Genomic DNA, 17,025 nt, shown 5'->3' with positions numbered 1-17,025 from the left:
GACTTTTAACATTGGCGCCAGGACCATTCAATGGAGAAAACATAATCTCTTCAACAAATGGTGCTGGCCCAATTGGATATCCACAAGTTTAAAAAATCAGGTTGGATCCCTGCCTAACACCATATACCTTGGATTAGGCAACGGTTTTTTTAGAGAAGTTTTCTTAAAAGCCTTGGGTTAGATCATGGATTCTCAAAAGCACAAGCAGCAAAGAAAAATAAATTGGATCTCATCAAAATTAAAAACTTTTGTAATTCAAAGGACACTCTCAAGAAAGTGAAAAGACAACCCACAAAATTGAGAAAAAATATTTGCCAGTCCTGTATCTGTTAAACAGAATACATAAAGAATTCTTATAACTAAACAGTAAAAAGATATAACCCAATTTAAAAATGGCCAAAGGATCTGACTAGACATTTCTTCAAAGAAGATATACAAATACGAACATGAAAAGATGTTCACAATCATTTGTCACCAGGGATATGCAAATCAAAACACAAGATACCATATCACAACCAATAGGATGGCTATGATCAAAAAGACAGACAGTAACAAGTGTCATAGAGGACATGGAGAAACTGGAACTCTTGTCCATTGCTGGTGAGAATGTAAAATTGTGCAGCTGCTGTGGAAAAACAGTTTGGCAGTTCCTTAAAATGTTAAACATAGTTACCGGGTGACCCAGAAATTCCACTCCTAGGTATATACCCAACAGAATTGAAAATATATATCCATACACAAAAGGTGTACACAAATTTTCAGAGCAGTATTATTAATAATAACCAAAAATTGGGTACAACCCCAGTGTCTATCAACTAAGGATTAGGTAAACAAAAGTGATGTACAATGGAATATTAGCCATAAAAAGTAATGAAGTACTCATACACGGGACCACGTGGATGAACCTTGAAAACATTATGCTAAATGAAAGAAGATAAACACAAAAGACCACACAATGTATGATTTCTTTTATATGAAATGTCCAGAATAGGCAAATTCATAGAAACAGAAAGTAGTTTCGGTTTTCCAGGGGCTGGGAGGGAGGTTAGAGTGGGAAGTGACCACTAATGTGTACAGGGTTTCTTTTGGGGTGATAGATCCTGCAATTACTGGGAAAGGTATTACAACCCTGTAAAAATCCCACTGAATTGTACACTTTAAAAGGGTGAATTTTATGGCATCTGAAATGAATCTCAAAAATAAGGAAGAAAATCCATTAGAGATTTATTTCTTTTGCTAATGCCTTTTCTGCACATGTACCTGGGAGAGTTAGAACACTGAGTCATAATTGGACATTTATTCTCTTGTGTGAATGAGTTTATTCAAGAACAGGGTTTGATGGGAAATAGAGGGGGAGAACTGGAAAGGCCCAGGATTAAGGACCTCTGAGATGGAGTGAGGGCACATCAAGAGAAGGCTGGACAAGCCTAGTCACAATTTTAAAAAGAGCTGATGAGCTAAAAGCAGCACACATGTAGATTCTGACATTATTTCCTTGTCATGTGAAAGGGTGGCAGAGACTATTGAAATGTCATTATAGGAAGAGTTGATATAATTTACTAAAGAATATTCTTCCAGTAAATACCTGCTAGGAGTGCTTGTTAAAGTGCTTAGGGTCCCAAATCACCCCTGATTTCTTCCCAGGTATTGGTTGCAAGTGCCAGGGATAGTTTGGTGTGGTGAGGTGGGGTGCCGGGGAGAGGGAATAATTCACTTCTTTCTGACTCTGAAAATCAGGTCCCTCCAACCCTGAGCTGTTCGAAAGACAAGACTGAAAAAGTCTGTCTAGCATGATTTTCTAATTATGTCATTTATTTAGGTAGCATAAAGGAAGTTCACTCTGGTTTCATCAACTCCAAAATAAATAGCAGGTTGATACTTATATTCAGTCTAGCCAATTTCATTCACTAAAATGTTTTTAACATTCATCCATGTTGTTGCATGTGATAGTAGTTCACTTGCTCTCTTTGCTGGGTAGTCTTTTATTGCATGGCTATACCACAGTTTGTTTATTCTTATGTTGATGGGCAGCTGGATTGCTTCCAGTTTGGGACTGTTAATCTCCTGTATTAGCTTTATAGTTGTACCTCTTTGTATTTTTTTATGTTACTCTTAAGATTAATTATTCATCCTTGATTTATTATATACTACTTTGTACACTTCCCAAACTACGTAAAAACCTTATTTGTTTTCCATTTTACTTCCTCTTCCACCCCTTTTGCCATTGTTGTCATGTATTTTACTTTTACGCATTATTTTTTTCCACAAGACATTATTATTGCTGTTGTTTTAAACAGTCGATATTCACTTCAATTATCTACATATTTACCCTTTCTGATGCTCTTCATTGCTTCCTGCAATTCCATGGACAATTCACTCTGTTTCCTGATTCTTGTTTGTAGATGAGAGCCTCAGGGAATCTTGGAAATACTCCTTTCGCTATTCCACTGTTTACTGCCAGTGCCTTTCAGAAACACTGCTCATTGTGGGTAGCAGAAAGCTCTCCACACACATTTTAATTCTTTGTTCCTTCCTTTTCCTTGTGAACCTTTTGTTAACATGCTTGTTCCTCACAAAACAAGAAATCATCTCGTGTGTTGGAATGCATGGCCTTGGCAATATATTTTAAAGGCAACACTACCCAATACCTGAGACAGTTGAGAATATTTATGTCCTAGATTGTTGGAAATGTGATCGTGCTCTCAAGATTTCGTACCATAGACATTTTTTAAGAGAAAAAATGTATTAAATCTGTTTTTATCCAAAGTGATTTAAGGGGTTCTACTCAAAATTACAGTAGAAGTGAACTTTATCCTCAGCCCTAAGCTCATTTTTTCCTAAACATGACTTTTCTTCACATCCACGCTCAAACCACTTTCCCCTCCCCTTCTTTCCTAGCATGAAACTGCACCTGATTTCCCCTTACTTTCTGTTGATGCCTTGTTCTCAAACTAGAGGTTTATCAGACATTTTCATCCTGATGTGTAAATTTCTAATAATGCACTAAGTATTCTCCTAAGGTTCCCCCATCTTTTTTTTTCTCTTTACACTTTAAAGGGAAGAAAATTTTTGAGCCAAAAGGAAGGAACTTAATGATGGAATTTCAGGAGTCAGCTAACAGGGAAGATAGATTTGCACTCATTGTCTTTCTAAGCACAGTTCTATTTTTTTTAACATCTTTATTGGGGTATAATTGCTTTATAGTGGTGTGTTAGTTTCTGCTTTATAACAAAGCGAATCAGTTATACATATACATATGTTCCCATATCTCTCCCCTCTTGCGTCTCCCTCCCTCCCACCCTCCCTATCCCACCCCTCAGCACCGAGCTGACATCCCTGTGCTATGCGGCTGCTTCCCACTAGCTATCTACCTTACGTTTGGTAGTGTATATATGTCCATGCCTCTCTCTCGCTTTGTCACAGCTCACCCTTCCCCCTCCCCATATCCTCAAGTCTGTTCTCCAGTAGGTCTGTGTCTTTATGCACATATGGTCACCTTATCTTTGATAATGGATGCAGGAATGTACAGTGGAGAAAGGACAGCCTCTTTAATAAGTGGTGCTGGGAAACCTGGACAGGTACATGTAAAAGTATGAGATTAGATCACTCCCTAACACCATACACAAAAATAAGCTCAAAATGGATTAAAGACCTAAATGTAAGGCCAGAAACTATCAAACTCTTAGAGGAAAACATAGGCAGAACACTCTATGACATAAATCACAGCAAGATCCTTTTTGACCCACCTCCTCGAGATATGGAAATAAAAACAAAAATAAACAAATGGGACCTAATGAAACTTCAAAGCTTTTGCACAGCAAAGGAAACCATAAACAAGACCAAGAGACAACCCTCAGAATGGGAGAAAATATTTGCAAATGAAGCAACTGACAAAGGATTAGTTTCCAAAATTTACAAGCAGCTCATGCAGCTCAATAACAAAAAAGTACAGTTGTTTTAATTCGGATGCTGACTTTGTGTGGACCTGTTTCTGGGAAACGCCACTTGGACCATAAGACTTGCCTCTACTCCCGGTTCAACTTGCTTGTGCCCCTGAACCTAGGAACTATAGGGCCAGCCCAGCAGGCAAGAGGAGGCAGGAAAGTGTGAATGAGAGAGCTGGGGTAGGAGTTTGCCCTCTGGACTGGAGGAGGAGTACACAGCAGAGTCTTAGGGTGGTATGTGAAGACTGTGGATCCTGGGGAAAGTTTGTCTTGCAGGGAACTCAAGACTTCCAAAGGGAAGGTCAACATTGCTCCACATTACGGTCCCCATCCTCTCTGCTCCTCCTGGAGCTGAGAAAGGGATGGATTATCGGGCCACATCCTTCCTACCGTGGTGAGGGTGAGGGTGAGAGACCTCTTCCTATGCTTTATAAGAAGTCAGATAGTCTGAATGCAGGTCTGCTGCTGACTATAGGGCAGAGAAGCTGCACTGTCCACAGTGTCAGGACCTGTGTATCGTATAACATCCTTAACCATGGAGTCCCAATAAGCAGTCCCAATAAATAAATAAGTAAATAATGATGCCACCACTAAGGGAATCTAAAAGCAAGAGTAGGGGTAGAGAAAGAAGAAAAAACAACAAATAAAATTTCCTGCATCAAAATAGAGCTATTGGGGCTTCCCTGGTGGCGCAGTGGTTGAGAGTCCGCCTGCCGATGCAGGCGACATGGGTTCGTGCCCTGGTCTGGGAAGATCCCACATGCCGCGGAGCGGCTGGGCCCGTGAGCCATGGCCGCTGAGCCCGCGCGTCTGGAGCCTGTGCTCCGCAATGGGAGAGGCCACAACAGTGAGAGGCCCGCGTACCGCAAAAAAAAAAAAAAAAAAAAAAAACAAATAGAGCTATTGAAGAAGATGGAAGACAACTAGGATGAAACTTGGCACTCAAAGAGATTTTAATAAAGTCACAGACACAAGCACCAACTCTAGTAATTAAAATAAATATGATTTTTCAAAATTTCACTGGGTGATCTAAAGGAGAGAATCATCACTGGTTATCCTTAAATAGTGGCATGGAGTATCATGTAGATGAAATGTCTCAAGCCACAGAGCAAAAAGATTAAGATGTAGAAATTAGGAGGGAAAAATAAAACATTTGGAAGTTAGATCTAGAAAACCTAATATGAATAAATAGAGATCCAGAAAGAGAATTAGAAGCAAAGATAATACTTATGTATTAAAAAAATTTCTCTGAGCTAAAGGAAAACCTGAGTTGCAGATTGAAAGGACTCACTGATTCTGATGAGAAAAGACACACATCTGGGGAAATTCTGGGAAAATCCGTGAATTACAAAACCATAGAGAAAAATCTTCCAGACTTTCTAGACAGAAGTTACTACAATGGAAAATAATGATATTGACATCAGCATCCAACTTCTCATTTGCAGCAATAGAATAAAAATGAGAGAATGATATACTGCTAAGAAGAATGGTTGCAACTCATACGTCTAATATATAATTTATCTGACCAGGTTAAAAAAAGATATTTTGGATGACAAGGAAAGATTGAGATTAAATACTAATCAAGTTTCCCATCTTAAGAAAATACTAGAGAATTACTCCAATCAAAAAATGAATCAAAACCATGACCTCAGGATGGAAAATTGACAGGAAACTGAGCACCAAACCTTTCAATGTATATTTATACCCACATGTACATGCATAACACAGTTACAGCTACATGATTAATGATAGGCTCTCCAGGTACATATAAATCCACCCATTCACACTCACAAATCCACATATATGTATAAATATTAAGTACAGTCTTGAAATACAGGAAAATATAATGCAATATGATATGCTACTGATGTTTCTTTCCTTAGTAACAACACTATCTAAAGACATGAAGTTAGGTTATCTTTAAAAAATAAATTCCACAAAATTGGCCTAATTCATTATGATAAGTGTCTGCCTGAGATTCCTTCTGTTACCCTTGCCTAGTAGTGCTCAGGTCAGACTTTGACCAGGAACAGGAAAGCTAGTATTTGTCCAACAACTAAAACTTTTATTTTACCTATAATTTTTTTTTTCAGATGTTAGCCTTGCAAAAGTCCTGTGTTACTATTGCAGTGTCTCCCATTTTATTTCTTCTTGACATTCTCTCAAGTATACATAAGCAAGGGTGCCTTTCTTTAAGAAATAGATAATATCTGAATGCAAAATTTAAAAAGTAAAGTCATCTTTAAACTACCCTTTTAATTGATAATCCTTTAGTTGGGTTGTGCCTAGCTCATTTTACTTCAGTGTACTTAAGGAGCTACCTGAAATTCCACATGCATAAAGATCTTTGATGTCTCGTATAATCAACTTGGCCAAGGTAGCTATATGTGTCAGACAGATGTCTATTATGATTATAACAATGCAAATGCATGCCCCCAATTTTAGTTGTTTTTAGAGATCTTTTCCATAGCAAACATTTACTTTTGCAGCTTTAAAATCATGAACAGAACTTTGTAAGCCCAAGTAACTCCCAATACATTTGCTGAAAATCTCAAAGTTAGGCCATTTTTCTTGAAGGTACAGCTCTTTTCCAAGCCAGAAGAAATAAGGATACAGAATATTTGGTTTCCAGGAATTATAGACTGAAATAGTGAGATGAAGTTTAATAGGAAAAACGGTGAAACCTGTAATAAGATTCAGGAAATCCACCCCATGAGTTTGTATGGGAGGCAACACTTGACCTCTCCTCTCTTAGGGTCTATGGCTGGACCTGAGAATTAAATTGACATAAGACAGATTAACAGGGGAAAAGCATACAGATTTTTAAATGTACATGGGAGTCCCTACAGGAAAATGAAGACCCAAAAAGCAGATAGGTCCAAGTGTTTACATATGAGGTTGAACAGAGTGGTGATTGTGAAAAAGCAACTAAAATGTACGAGGAGATGAAAGGAAGATAGGGGTTATTTTAACAAGGTTTGTATGTACAGATTTCTCTGGGCTGGTCTCCTCATCTCTGGTCATAAAAATGTATTTTTCCTCCTGGTACAAAAAGGGCAGCTTTCCCATAAGAGTTTTATCTCCTGCTTTCAGGAACAGAAAGCGGATGTCAGTGTCCTTGTACCTGCTGTTTTTCAAGAAAATAATCCTTATGCCAAAATGGCATATTTGGGGGTGGCATATTCTGCTATCCTTCAAATAGAAGCTTCAGGGTATGTTGTTTAACTTTAGCGACAATGAGGATGTGTTTAGTTACCACGACATTCAGTAAAACTCAGTGGCATAAGATGGCAGCCAACTATGGACGTACATTTTTATCCGGAGCCAATGCAAGTAATCTTTTATCACAAGGTCAGTCCTCTGAATTTCTCAGGTCACACCTTGAGAGGGACACATTTTTAAAAATTTCAATACCCAAACTGTCCACAGAAGCGTGGTAATGGGACTAAATTTATTCTTCGATTATAAAATATATATTGCATGCATCCTATGTAACAGACATTAAGCTAAGTGCAGGGGGAGGCAAGAATAAAACACACTGCCCACCACGGGCTTTCCACATGTTGCATGAGAGAGGGATGATCCAAGGAGAGTGACCTTCTGTAACTGATGCACCAGGCGAGGCTAGCTGGAAGTGTGGTTACACACCCCTGGCTTCAGAGTTCAAATGTCACTATTCACGAGTCTATAAATCACTTAGCACAATGCCCAGCCTATGGGAATCATTTGGTAAATTCTTGGTAGCTGTTGATGATTGTTTGAAAAAGAGGAGGCAACGCGCCTTTCTACACAAGGTGAAGTGAGAGGGAGTTTGACAGCAGATGCCAAAGTTGCCTCATACTTATGTGGTTTCCTCTGTGGGGGACATGGACGCTTCCCAGACTGATACATTTAAACTTGAAGTCTACAGCTAAGGGCCTTTGGTCAGATTTCGTGCCCACTGAGCAAGCGCACTGCGGGATGTAATCATAACTGAAGTGAACGAATTGATGTTCTCTCCTGTGTCCGTCGCTGCTCTTCTTCGGTCTTAATAACCAACTTCTGTCAGTTGGGGATGAGGGCGGGGATCAGAAGGGGGTTGATGGGGGGCAAAAGCCTTGATTTATGGACCCGGGACAGAGACCACCTTTGTGAAGAGGGGGAAGGGAAGTGTGGTGCGGAGTTCCCAGGGCAGCACTTGCAGTTACGGAGAGGCCCTCTCTGTGGGGCTCGGAACAGTCAGCCAGAATAAAGTGTTAATTGTGAGGAAACTGCAAGAAGGGATTCCCAGAACGCTGCTGTCCCCCAACCCAGGAGACCTAAATTACTGGCCACAAATGCTGTTAAAAATATTTTGAAAAATGCATTGGCGGAGGATTTCATTCGTCAGTGCCCCGTGACTGCATCCAAAGAAGCTTCGCTTGACTCACACGGGGAGTGAGCACCCGCAGGGCATCAACCAAGGCGGCAGGTACCGACTCTGGCTCTTTCCTAAACACGAAGGGCTCGGAGGGAAGTTCAGTTCATCACTGCTGCGCAGACTCAGGCTATTCCTGCGTCCCCGCCAGTCGCTCCTGAGCCCTAACGGTGTGTCCCACTTCTTTGCCCGCAGGACCTCCCGGCGCGGACCGCGACACGCAGCGGGCTGGCGCGCTAGGCTTCACCGGCTGCCTCTCGGCAGTGCGCTTCGGTCCCGCCGCCCCGCTGAAGGCGGCGCTGCGCCCGGGCGGGCCCGCCCGGGTCACTGTCCGCGGACACGTGGCCGCCGCGTCCCGCTGCGCGGAGGGGGCGGGGCCCGGAGCTCCAGCGCCGGAGGCGACCCGACCGCTCTCAGGCGGCGCAGGTGCGTGGCCCTTTGACCGCGGTCACTCTGCGCCCGCGGTCTTCCACCCAGTCTTCATCCCAGAGGTTTCCAAAAGTCCTCTTTTCGTACACCTTCCCCATTCCCTGGTCTTTCCATTCTCGGTTCTTCGTTTCAAGTTCATTTCTGTCTCTGCGTTGTCTGCTCTTCTTTCAAATGTTGTGGATTTCTCAAAAGTTCTCCTTTCCACTCTCCTCTGTCATTCTTTTTCTACTGTAGGTCGTTCTGGATCAACAGATGAGGGAGAGCCCTTAGTTAATGCGAACAGAAGTGACTCCGCGGTCATCGGAGGTAACGAGGCCGCGAATGACCTCGTCCTTGGCGTTGTTGTCACTGTTAGCAAAGTCCAAAACATATCCGTGAGAATCCGTGCTGATTGTGAGATCACTGGCAGTGGCAGGCCACATACAATTGCTCATGTTCTTGACGTGATTGTACCGAATTCAGCCCCTTTGGAGATACTTAGGAGAAGGAATCGATGGCTCCACTGAAACACTTTTTTAAAGGATGGTTGCCAAACTACAGAATAATAAGAGGATTTTCATTTGAATATAGCCATTAGTATCTCTCAGGATATATACATATTTAAGATGCATTTACTTTTACTTCTTTGATTTAAAATAGCCATGGACCTCTCAGTCCCTTAGCACAAAACATTTAAAAATAAGATTAAAAATAAAACATACTGGGAGAAGCACCTAAACTATGCAAATTGTCATTTTCCTGAACATAAAGATATAAAACTGTGTCTGACATCAAGCTTATCTTAGGATGGAGAAATAGATAGATAGATAGATAGATAGATAGATAGATAGAAATTGATATCCATCAAATAAATCCATTCATCTATATGCATATATATATATTTGAAGAAGTAAAAGTAATGGCATCTTAAATATCTTCTAATATATCCTTTGAAGCAAAATTTATCCAGGTCTGATTCAAAAAATTAATATTCAATTCTCCCTCCTTATCATTCAAGGAACGTTTTAATTTGTTTAATTAGATTATTGGAATGTGAGTAATTTGCAAACTCTGCTTGGTGAGTAGAAGTAAACTGCTCTCCATTCCTTGCTACCTCAAAGTGAGGTAATTACTGCTAGAGCTGGGTGATAGGACTGGGCGCCCACTGTTCAGGCCGGCTACACACCTGCTCAGATTGGATCTGTTCATTTCGTCTGTATCCATCCAGACACCAGTTTTCTCCAGACGATTAGGAAAGTATTCAGACATTTTAAAGTGCTGACCCTATCTATGTAAGAATTTTAACATTTCCATTTCTGTCTCAACTCCTTTTATTTTTGTAATGAGTGAGGAATATGACCTCCATTTTATGACTCCAAGAACAAATAAAAACCATAAATGTTATTTAGAATGCATATCTAAAAGGAATAACTTTTGTTTTAAAATTTAAATTAAACCTTAATCCTAAATCATTCTAATTTATTTTTAATGAGAAGACTTCACTATAATGCCAAAGCTAAGTGAAAATAAATCAACTTAAATGTGATTAACATTTACAAAGTAGGAATCCAAGTTCAAAATTTCACAAATTATCATAGTTTGTTCCCTTTTATTAGCAAGACCAGAGATAATAGTCAAATTGATGATAGAACAAATATGTGGTCCTTAGAGTTTTATTGCTCTTGCTGAATATCATTCCCCTGAGAAATCCTACTTGGTTCCTGATACATGGGATGGAGAATGAGAGCACAGAAGGTCGTAGGGACAGAATGGTTCAGTTTACTAGGCCCTACAATTCACTTGAACCTGCCTTCCATCTGTGTGGTGGCCGGTTGCTGGGTGGTTTGTCAGTCACTGAGTATACAGATTTCCAGTGTATTGTTCCAAAAAGAATTATCAGACTTTTTTCTAATTGATCACAGACTGCACCCACATGTGAAATATTTGATCTGTTTAAAGGATTATCCCAATAGGTGGGTTTCTCCATGTTCTGCATTTTGCATCATTATTTTCTCCTCTTGTAAACAAAGGGAGTGTTATAGGAGAGGAGAATCAACCTAAGCAATATTCAGACTTGGTAAGCCAGAGATCACAGAGGGTTTCTTGCCAAGGGATCCATATTGTAGATGGGCAGGTGGATGCACAGAGAAAGAGACAGATGTGTAGATAGACAGAGACACAGGCAGACATGAGTGTTTGTCAAAAACACCCTTACACTGGAGTTGCTGATAGGAAGATTATGGAAGGCATCAGATGCATTATTCAAATTATCTCAATCTCATCAGATAGGGGGTAGAGATAGAAGTTTTTCTAGGATCCCACCAAACCTCATGAAACAAAAACAAGCTAGAGTTAGACGTGATCAATCACATACAGAAAACCCTGGATGTGTAGGTGGGTCAGTGTAATGGTGAGAGTCATCATATAATCAAGTGGCTTGATCAATGTTATTGAGAGTTACTGGTCCCTGACACTAAAATTGGATATGATATAGCTCTTAAAGCAAGGTCCTGTAGCTAGACATAAAAATAACTAAAGTAACTGTGTTGTTTGTTCCCAAGTGAGATGCAAAATATATTGAAAGTAATGAATATTCTACTTATGAATACTTAAGAATATTCACAAAATAATAAATATGCTACCTCGTCTCAGGTAAGAAGGGGTCTGGGTTCCTGATAGCATGTGCCCAGGAATCTCTGTGACCAGTTATACCCAACCAAGCTTTGAGTTTGTTGGGCTCCATTACACTTGCTTATGTCTGTCCCAGAGTATAATGAAGAACCCTCATTTTGCAATACAAATTTTGATTTATACAACTAAGCAGTAACATATGTTTGCTTACATTTGTTAAATGGAGATATTAATTCATGCTTAATGCCTGTGTCAGTCATCTTAAAACTATATTAACTAGTGAATGCTTCTTTTTATCTATTTGTTTCAGAATGGATTCCTTCTTCACTAATGTGATATAGCTTGAGTAAACATTCCTATGGCTTAGCTTGACAGTCTCAACCCTGATGGTGCATTAAAATAATCTGAAGAGCTTTTAAAATAATGCTGATACCTAGGCCTCCCACCAAAAGATTCTGAGTTATTGTCTGCTATGCAGCCAAGGTTGAGAACTGCTGGCAAACCTAATGTCTTCAATACATTTCCAACAAGAGAAATGTTTTCCTTTTACTTTCCAGATAATTGAATGTTATTAATATGTCTACAATTTTTTATAAAATGGTATATTAGTTATCTGTTGCTGCATGACAAATTACCACCTGTATAGCAGCTTAACACAATCCACATGTATTATCCTTCAGTTTCTGTGAGTCAGGAGTTTGGGCACATCTCAGCTAAGTCCTCTGCTTAGGGTCTCACAATGCTGAAATCAAGGTGCCTCATCTGGGGTCTTGGGCTGGGGTCTCATCTGAAGGTTCCACTGGGGAAGGAACCACTTCCTCAGTTGCATGGTTGTTGGCTACATTCAGTGTCTTGCAGAGGTAAGACTGAGAGCTTCTGAATTTTTGCTGGCTCCTGGACAGAATCTTTCCTTAGCACTTGGAAGCCATCTGCAGTTCCTTGTCATGTGGGGTTTCCCAGCATGGCTCTTGCCACCTCATAGCCAGCAGGAAGAAAGAGACTCTAGCAAGACAGATGCTACAAGCTTATATAACATAATCATGTAATCATTTACAAATAATCAGGTACAGCCCATCACCTTTGTCATATTGTTTCGGTTAGAAGCAGGTCACGGGGGAATCACACAAGGGTGTGGACCCCCCAGAGGCAGCAATCACTTAAGACTCTGTTGGTCTCATAGAGATAGATGGGATACACACCACATTACTGTAGTTCAACAGTATATCAGTATTAAAATTTAATTGAATTTTCATTAAAATACACATAAGCATTTAATCACTCTGTGGTGGGGCTACACACTCTACACTTTTAAAATAATAAAAACCTGCTTGCTCAATTAGCATGAAGTGTAGGCATAACCTAAGAGACCTCGTTGTGTTTCTGCATTTAGAGTGAAAACATTCACTGAAATCCAATCATGATATGTCTTTAGGAAATTAAGGCATAAAACCTCTGTGTCTAAAGTTTGCATGGACTTAGAAGTACACTTAATGTTATAACACCACTTGGTTTCAAATTTTCTGATGATAAATGATGCTAGGGTAGATTCTAGTTAGGCTGACATTTACAGTTTATACTTTGACTTTGTGTTTTCCTTTCTCTGTAGGTGTGATAGCAGTTGTGATATTTATCTTGCTCTGCATCACTGCCATTGCTGTACGCATTTATCAACAGAGATGGCTATATGAAAAAAATGAGTCGAATATTCCAAAAACTGGAGACAATGCTGAGACTGCTCTGAAAAGTGAGCTCAACATGCAAAGTACAGTCAGTGAAAGCCAGAAAGAGTATTTCTTCTGATCAGCAGTGGTCGTTTACTTATTACTATGATGATGTGACTGTCTTGCTAAGCCAGAGGCTCACAGTGGATGAAGCCCCCCCTCTTGGCCTCCTGGGACAGACGGTGGGTGTGCAGCGCCATCAACTTGCTCACGCATGGTCCCTGGAGGCTCTGCTCAGTGCTACTTCTTGATCTACTTATGTAACAGTGACTTAGGTGTGCTCATTAATTACTGTCCGGCAGTTTCTGACTGTTCTGACTTGATCTCTAAAATTGAAATGTATTTTGCATAATTATTTTGGGTTTTAAGTGAGAATAAGAATTTGAGCTGTGGCCCTACTCTTAAAAATTCAACACGGAAGTTTATGAAAGTCAAAGTTGGACTCTAATGTTTTGTGTCTCGTGGAAACCTCCATTATGCTTCCTTTATCAATCACCTGCTGACATTTATAAACCGGGAAGTGCTTCTCGGATGGCCTTCAGCTGCATTCCCATATTCCTGTGAACCAGATCCCAGTGGCCAAAACTGCATTAGAAACCTGAAAAACATTTTTTTGGCTGATTGTTTTTACTATTTGTCTCTTTTAAATCAGTTTTGATACATTTTAGTGACGAAATGAGTGTTGAATGTCAGCTATGAAATTCTGCTAGTAAGTTCAGATACAGAACAGAGAATTCATAGGTAGAAAAATGTGTAAAGGATTTCAATCTGTGATAATTTGCTTATCTTTCTTTGTAATTTGTCATTATACTCTTTGTAAATTGTAATAACGATCACCTAATGAGCTCACAAAAAAATGTATATTTTCTAACTAAACTTGTGCCCATATATAAACTCCATGTTTAACATTGGAAATGTATCCTCCATCCACATCTGAATGAAATATAATCCTAAATTTATTTCCTTTATATATGAGGTGATTAAGTCGCTTCGCTTTTCTTTGTAGTCCTGTGATTTTTGTTTCTGAAGGTTATGTCAGCAACCCTTTGATTTCCTGTGATGGTCTGGTCATTTATTAGGGAAGAAGTCATATTTGAACCAAATATTTTCATTTTCCTTTCTAAATTTTGAGCCGATCTAGGCAAAACATTCCCTGAGTTATCCTCTCACCTTGTTACTACTTGGAATATCAGAGGAAGGATGCTTATGTTAACGGAAGATACAGGTTATATGATTTGAACTAAATTTGTCATTCTAGTCAAGATTCTAGAATCTTGAGATACATTTCCAATAGAGCACCCAAAATCAACTAGTTCATTTTAAGTAGGGTATATTTGAATACTACGAGAGCAAAAAATTCATATTAACTCTGGGGATTGATCCAATAACTACTTTTGTGGCAGTGGTCATTAGATAATTGCATGGAGTCACCATTTGTGCTGAAAAGCCAGTTATAATAAAAATGCACTGCCTTCTCTATATCCCACCTGCCATGTGCCTGCCAGGTACTTACTCTGACCACAATAAGACTATCTGGATTTATATGCATTTTGCCTTGCTATTACATTTGAGTGTATGCCTACTTTTCTGTGTTCTTTTTAAAGAATGGGAAAAGAGATCCTTTATATTGTCTTTTCTCAAAAAATTTTTCTTATGGTTTTGTATTAATTTTCTACACAGTGTAACAAACTACCACAAATTTACTGACATAACACTACACACATTTATTATCTCACAGTTTCTGTGGGTCAGGATCTGGGCATGGGTTCACTGAGACTTCTGCAAGGCTGCAATCTAGTGTCTGCCAGGGCTGTGTTTTCACTTGGAAACTCAGCTACGGAGGGATTTGCCTCCTCGCTCCCATGATTACTGATAGCATTCCATTCCTTACTGCTGGAGGATTGATGGAAGCTTCCTTCTTCAAAGCTAGCAGAGGAGAGAGAGGGACTCTAGAGCAAGTCTGCTAGCAAGAGGAAGTCTTGTATAATGTAATGTGATCATGGGAATGACATCACATACCATGTGCCATATTCTGTTGGTTAAAAGCAAGTCACAGGTCTCACCCATACTCAAGGGGAGGGATTATATAAGGACCTGAACCAGCAGGCTGAGATCATGGGGACCCCTTTAAAGTCCATCTACCATAATATCGTATCTATATTCAAGTTTCTTTAAATAAAGGATGAAAAAAGTTTAGGATGTCACTATAGCAATATGTAAAGGACGTACCTTGGTAAATGAAAAACTACATATATGTAGTTGTTTTCCCAAAGGAATGTGCAGTTTGGGGAAGGATTCAACACAAAAATTACAGGCTCCATTAAATGCATAGCTGAGTGTAAACATCATTAAATCACTGCAACTTTAACAAGTGATCACCTTATGTTCCAAAAGAATGCATCACTTTGGTACCTGAAATTTTACAGATTTATAGATAGTGAAATCCACTGCACCATGCTCTCTTTTCTAAAGGGAAAACTTTAAAATATTTTTACCAAACTTCAGTGATGCATCATCCACTGTCCCTGACTGATTTGTAAATTTTTCCTGCTTATTTGTTAATAAAATAACATTTTTGAATTAAATTAGGAAAATATTTTAAGAAAAATTGAATGAAATTTGAACTATGAAATTATATTGTTTCTCCCTTAAAATATTAAAAAATGTGCAAATGTATACATTCTGTAATGGTGTGTATATTACTTTATCTCTACTGTATATATAGGGAATGCCGTGATCTGTTGATATTATTTATGGTGGTATTTAAATTATCATACAAAAAGTGAAACACAAAGTAATGGATATTTACCGACTACTACTACAAGTTAAAATACCTATCAATATAGATATTTAAACCTTTGCCATAGAACAATAATTTAACAATCACTAAGTTATTTGTTGAATGTTTACTAATACTCATAACTAGTTAAACATGATTTTCCCCAGACAGTTGGGTTTCTAGAGCACTAATTATATATATGTACAGATTCCAGTTGCAAACAGCATCCTTCTATAAAATAAAAGTTCAAACATAATAATTCCTCAAGTTTTATTTTCAAATAAAAAAAGGAAAATAGCATATAATTAACACTCATTATTGGGACTAGAATTTAGAAATTTCTGTTTACTTCCTTATGAAGTGAACCCTTCCCCCCACTACCTTCCCAGTATTATTTAGTAATGTAGAAAAACATATTGGGGAATTTATATTCTGTTTGTCTAAATAAACACTACTTCTGGAATTTTTTTCAATTTCTTTCATGTAGAACATTTGATAGATAATAGCTTTCAATGGATTTTTAAAAATAAAATATGATTCTCATGGTCCTTGCCTCAAAAGAAGACAAATATGATTGAAGCACTTTCCATCTAGTATTAAGTCTGACTATGCAGTTGGATTATCAAGCCATTCTTTAAACAAAGGAGATGAAATGGACATATGTTAAATAAAAGCATGTGTATTGGGTTACTTAATCTACTGTTTTGCAATCCATGTACAAAAATATTTGAGTCCCTCCGTACCTTCAATAGATCCCGGCTGTCACTTTCCCTTTTAAAGTGTGTCTATGGTGAGTGGCAACATGGAAGAAAGAATGAAAAAGAAAGTGATAGACATAAAATGGTCTGCACACAAAGTGGTGGAGGAAATGGATTTGGTGTTTATGTATACCCACAGCCTCACAGGTGCCCATGGGCACATTTATAGGTTGGGGGATATTAATAGATTTTGTGCACATTGAAAATAACTTACTACTTCACCTGAATAAAAATATTTTTAATGATTGATCTATGGACTACCTAAACCTACATATGACTATTATCACTTTTTGAAAGGATGAAAGTATTCATAAACAATGGTTTAGCAAATTTAAGTTCAGAAAAAAAATCATATTTTTACCTAAAACAAAAAACAATTCATATTCTC

The 17,025-nt window shown here is 38.7% G+C and overlaps 1 protein-coding gene across 1 annotated transcript in view; it reads left to right on the top strand.

Moving 5' to 3' along the window:
- Positions 1 to 13,179, top strand: part of LOC101332834 (contactin-associated protein-like 3) — a 141,467-nt gene extending 128,288 nt beyond the window's left edge. Inside the window, exons 20-22 of the mRNA XM_033859253.1 lie at positions 8,536 to 8,757; positions 9,004 to 9,075; positions 12,986 to 13,179. Coding sequence (XP_033715144.1) covers positions 8,536 to 8,757; positions 9,004 to 9,075; positions 12,986 to 13,179 — 488 coding nt within the window. The remainder of the gene's footprint in view (positions 1 to 8,535; positions 8,758 to 9,003; positions 9,076 to 12,985) is intronic.
- The last annotated feature ends 3,846 nt before the right edge of the window (positions 13,180 to 17,025 follow it).

The sequence above is a fragment of the Tursiops truncatus genome, chromosome 6, assembly GCF_011762595.2.
Source record: "Tursiops truncatus isolate mTurTru1 chromosome 6, mTurTru1.mat.Y, whole genome shotgun sequence".
NCBI lineage: Eukaryota > Metazoa > Chordata > Mammalia > Artiodactyla > Delphinidae > Tursiops > Tursiops truncatus.
This window is presented reverse-complemented; position numbering and strand designations above follow the sequence as displayed.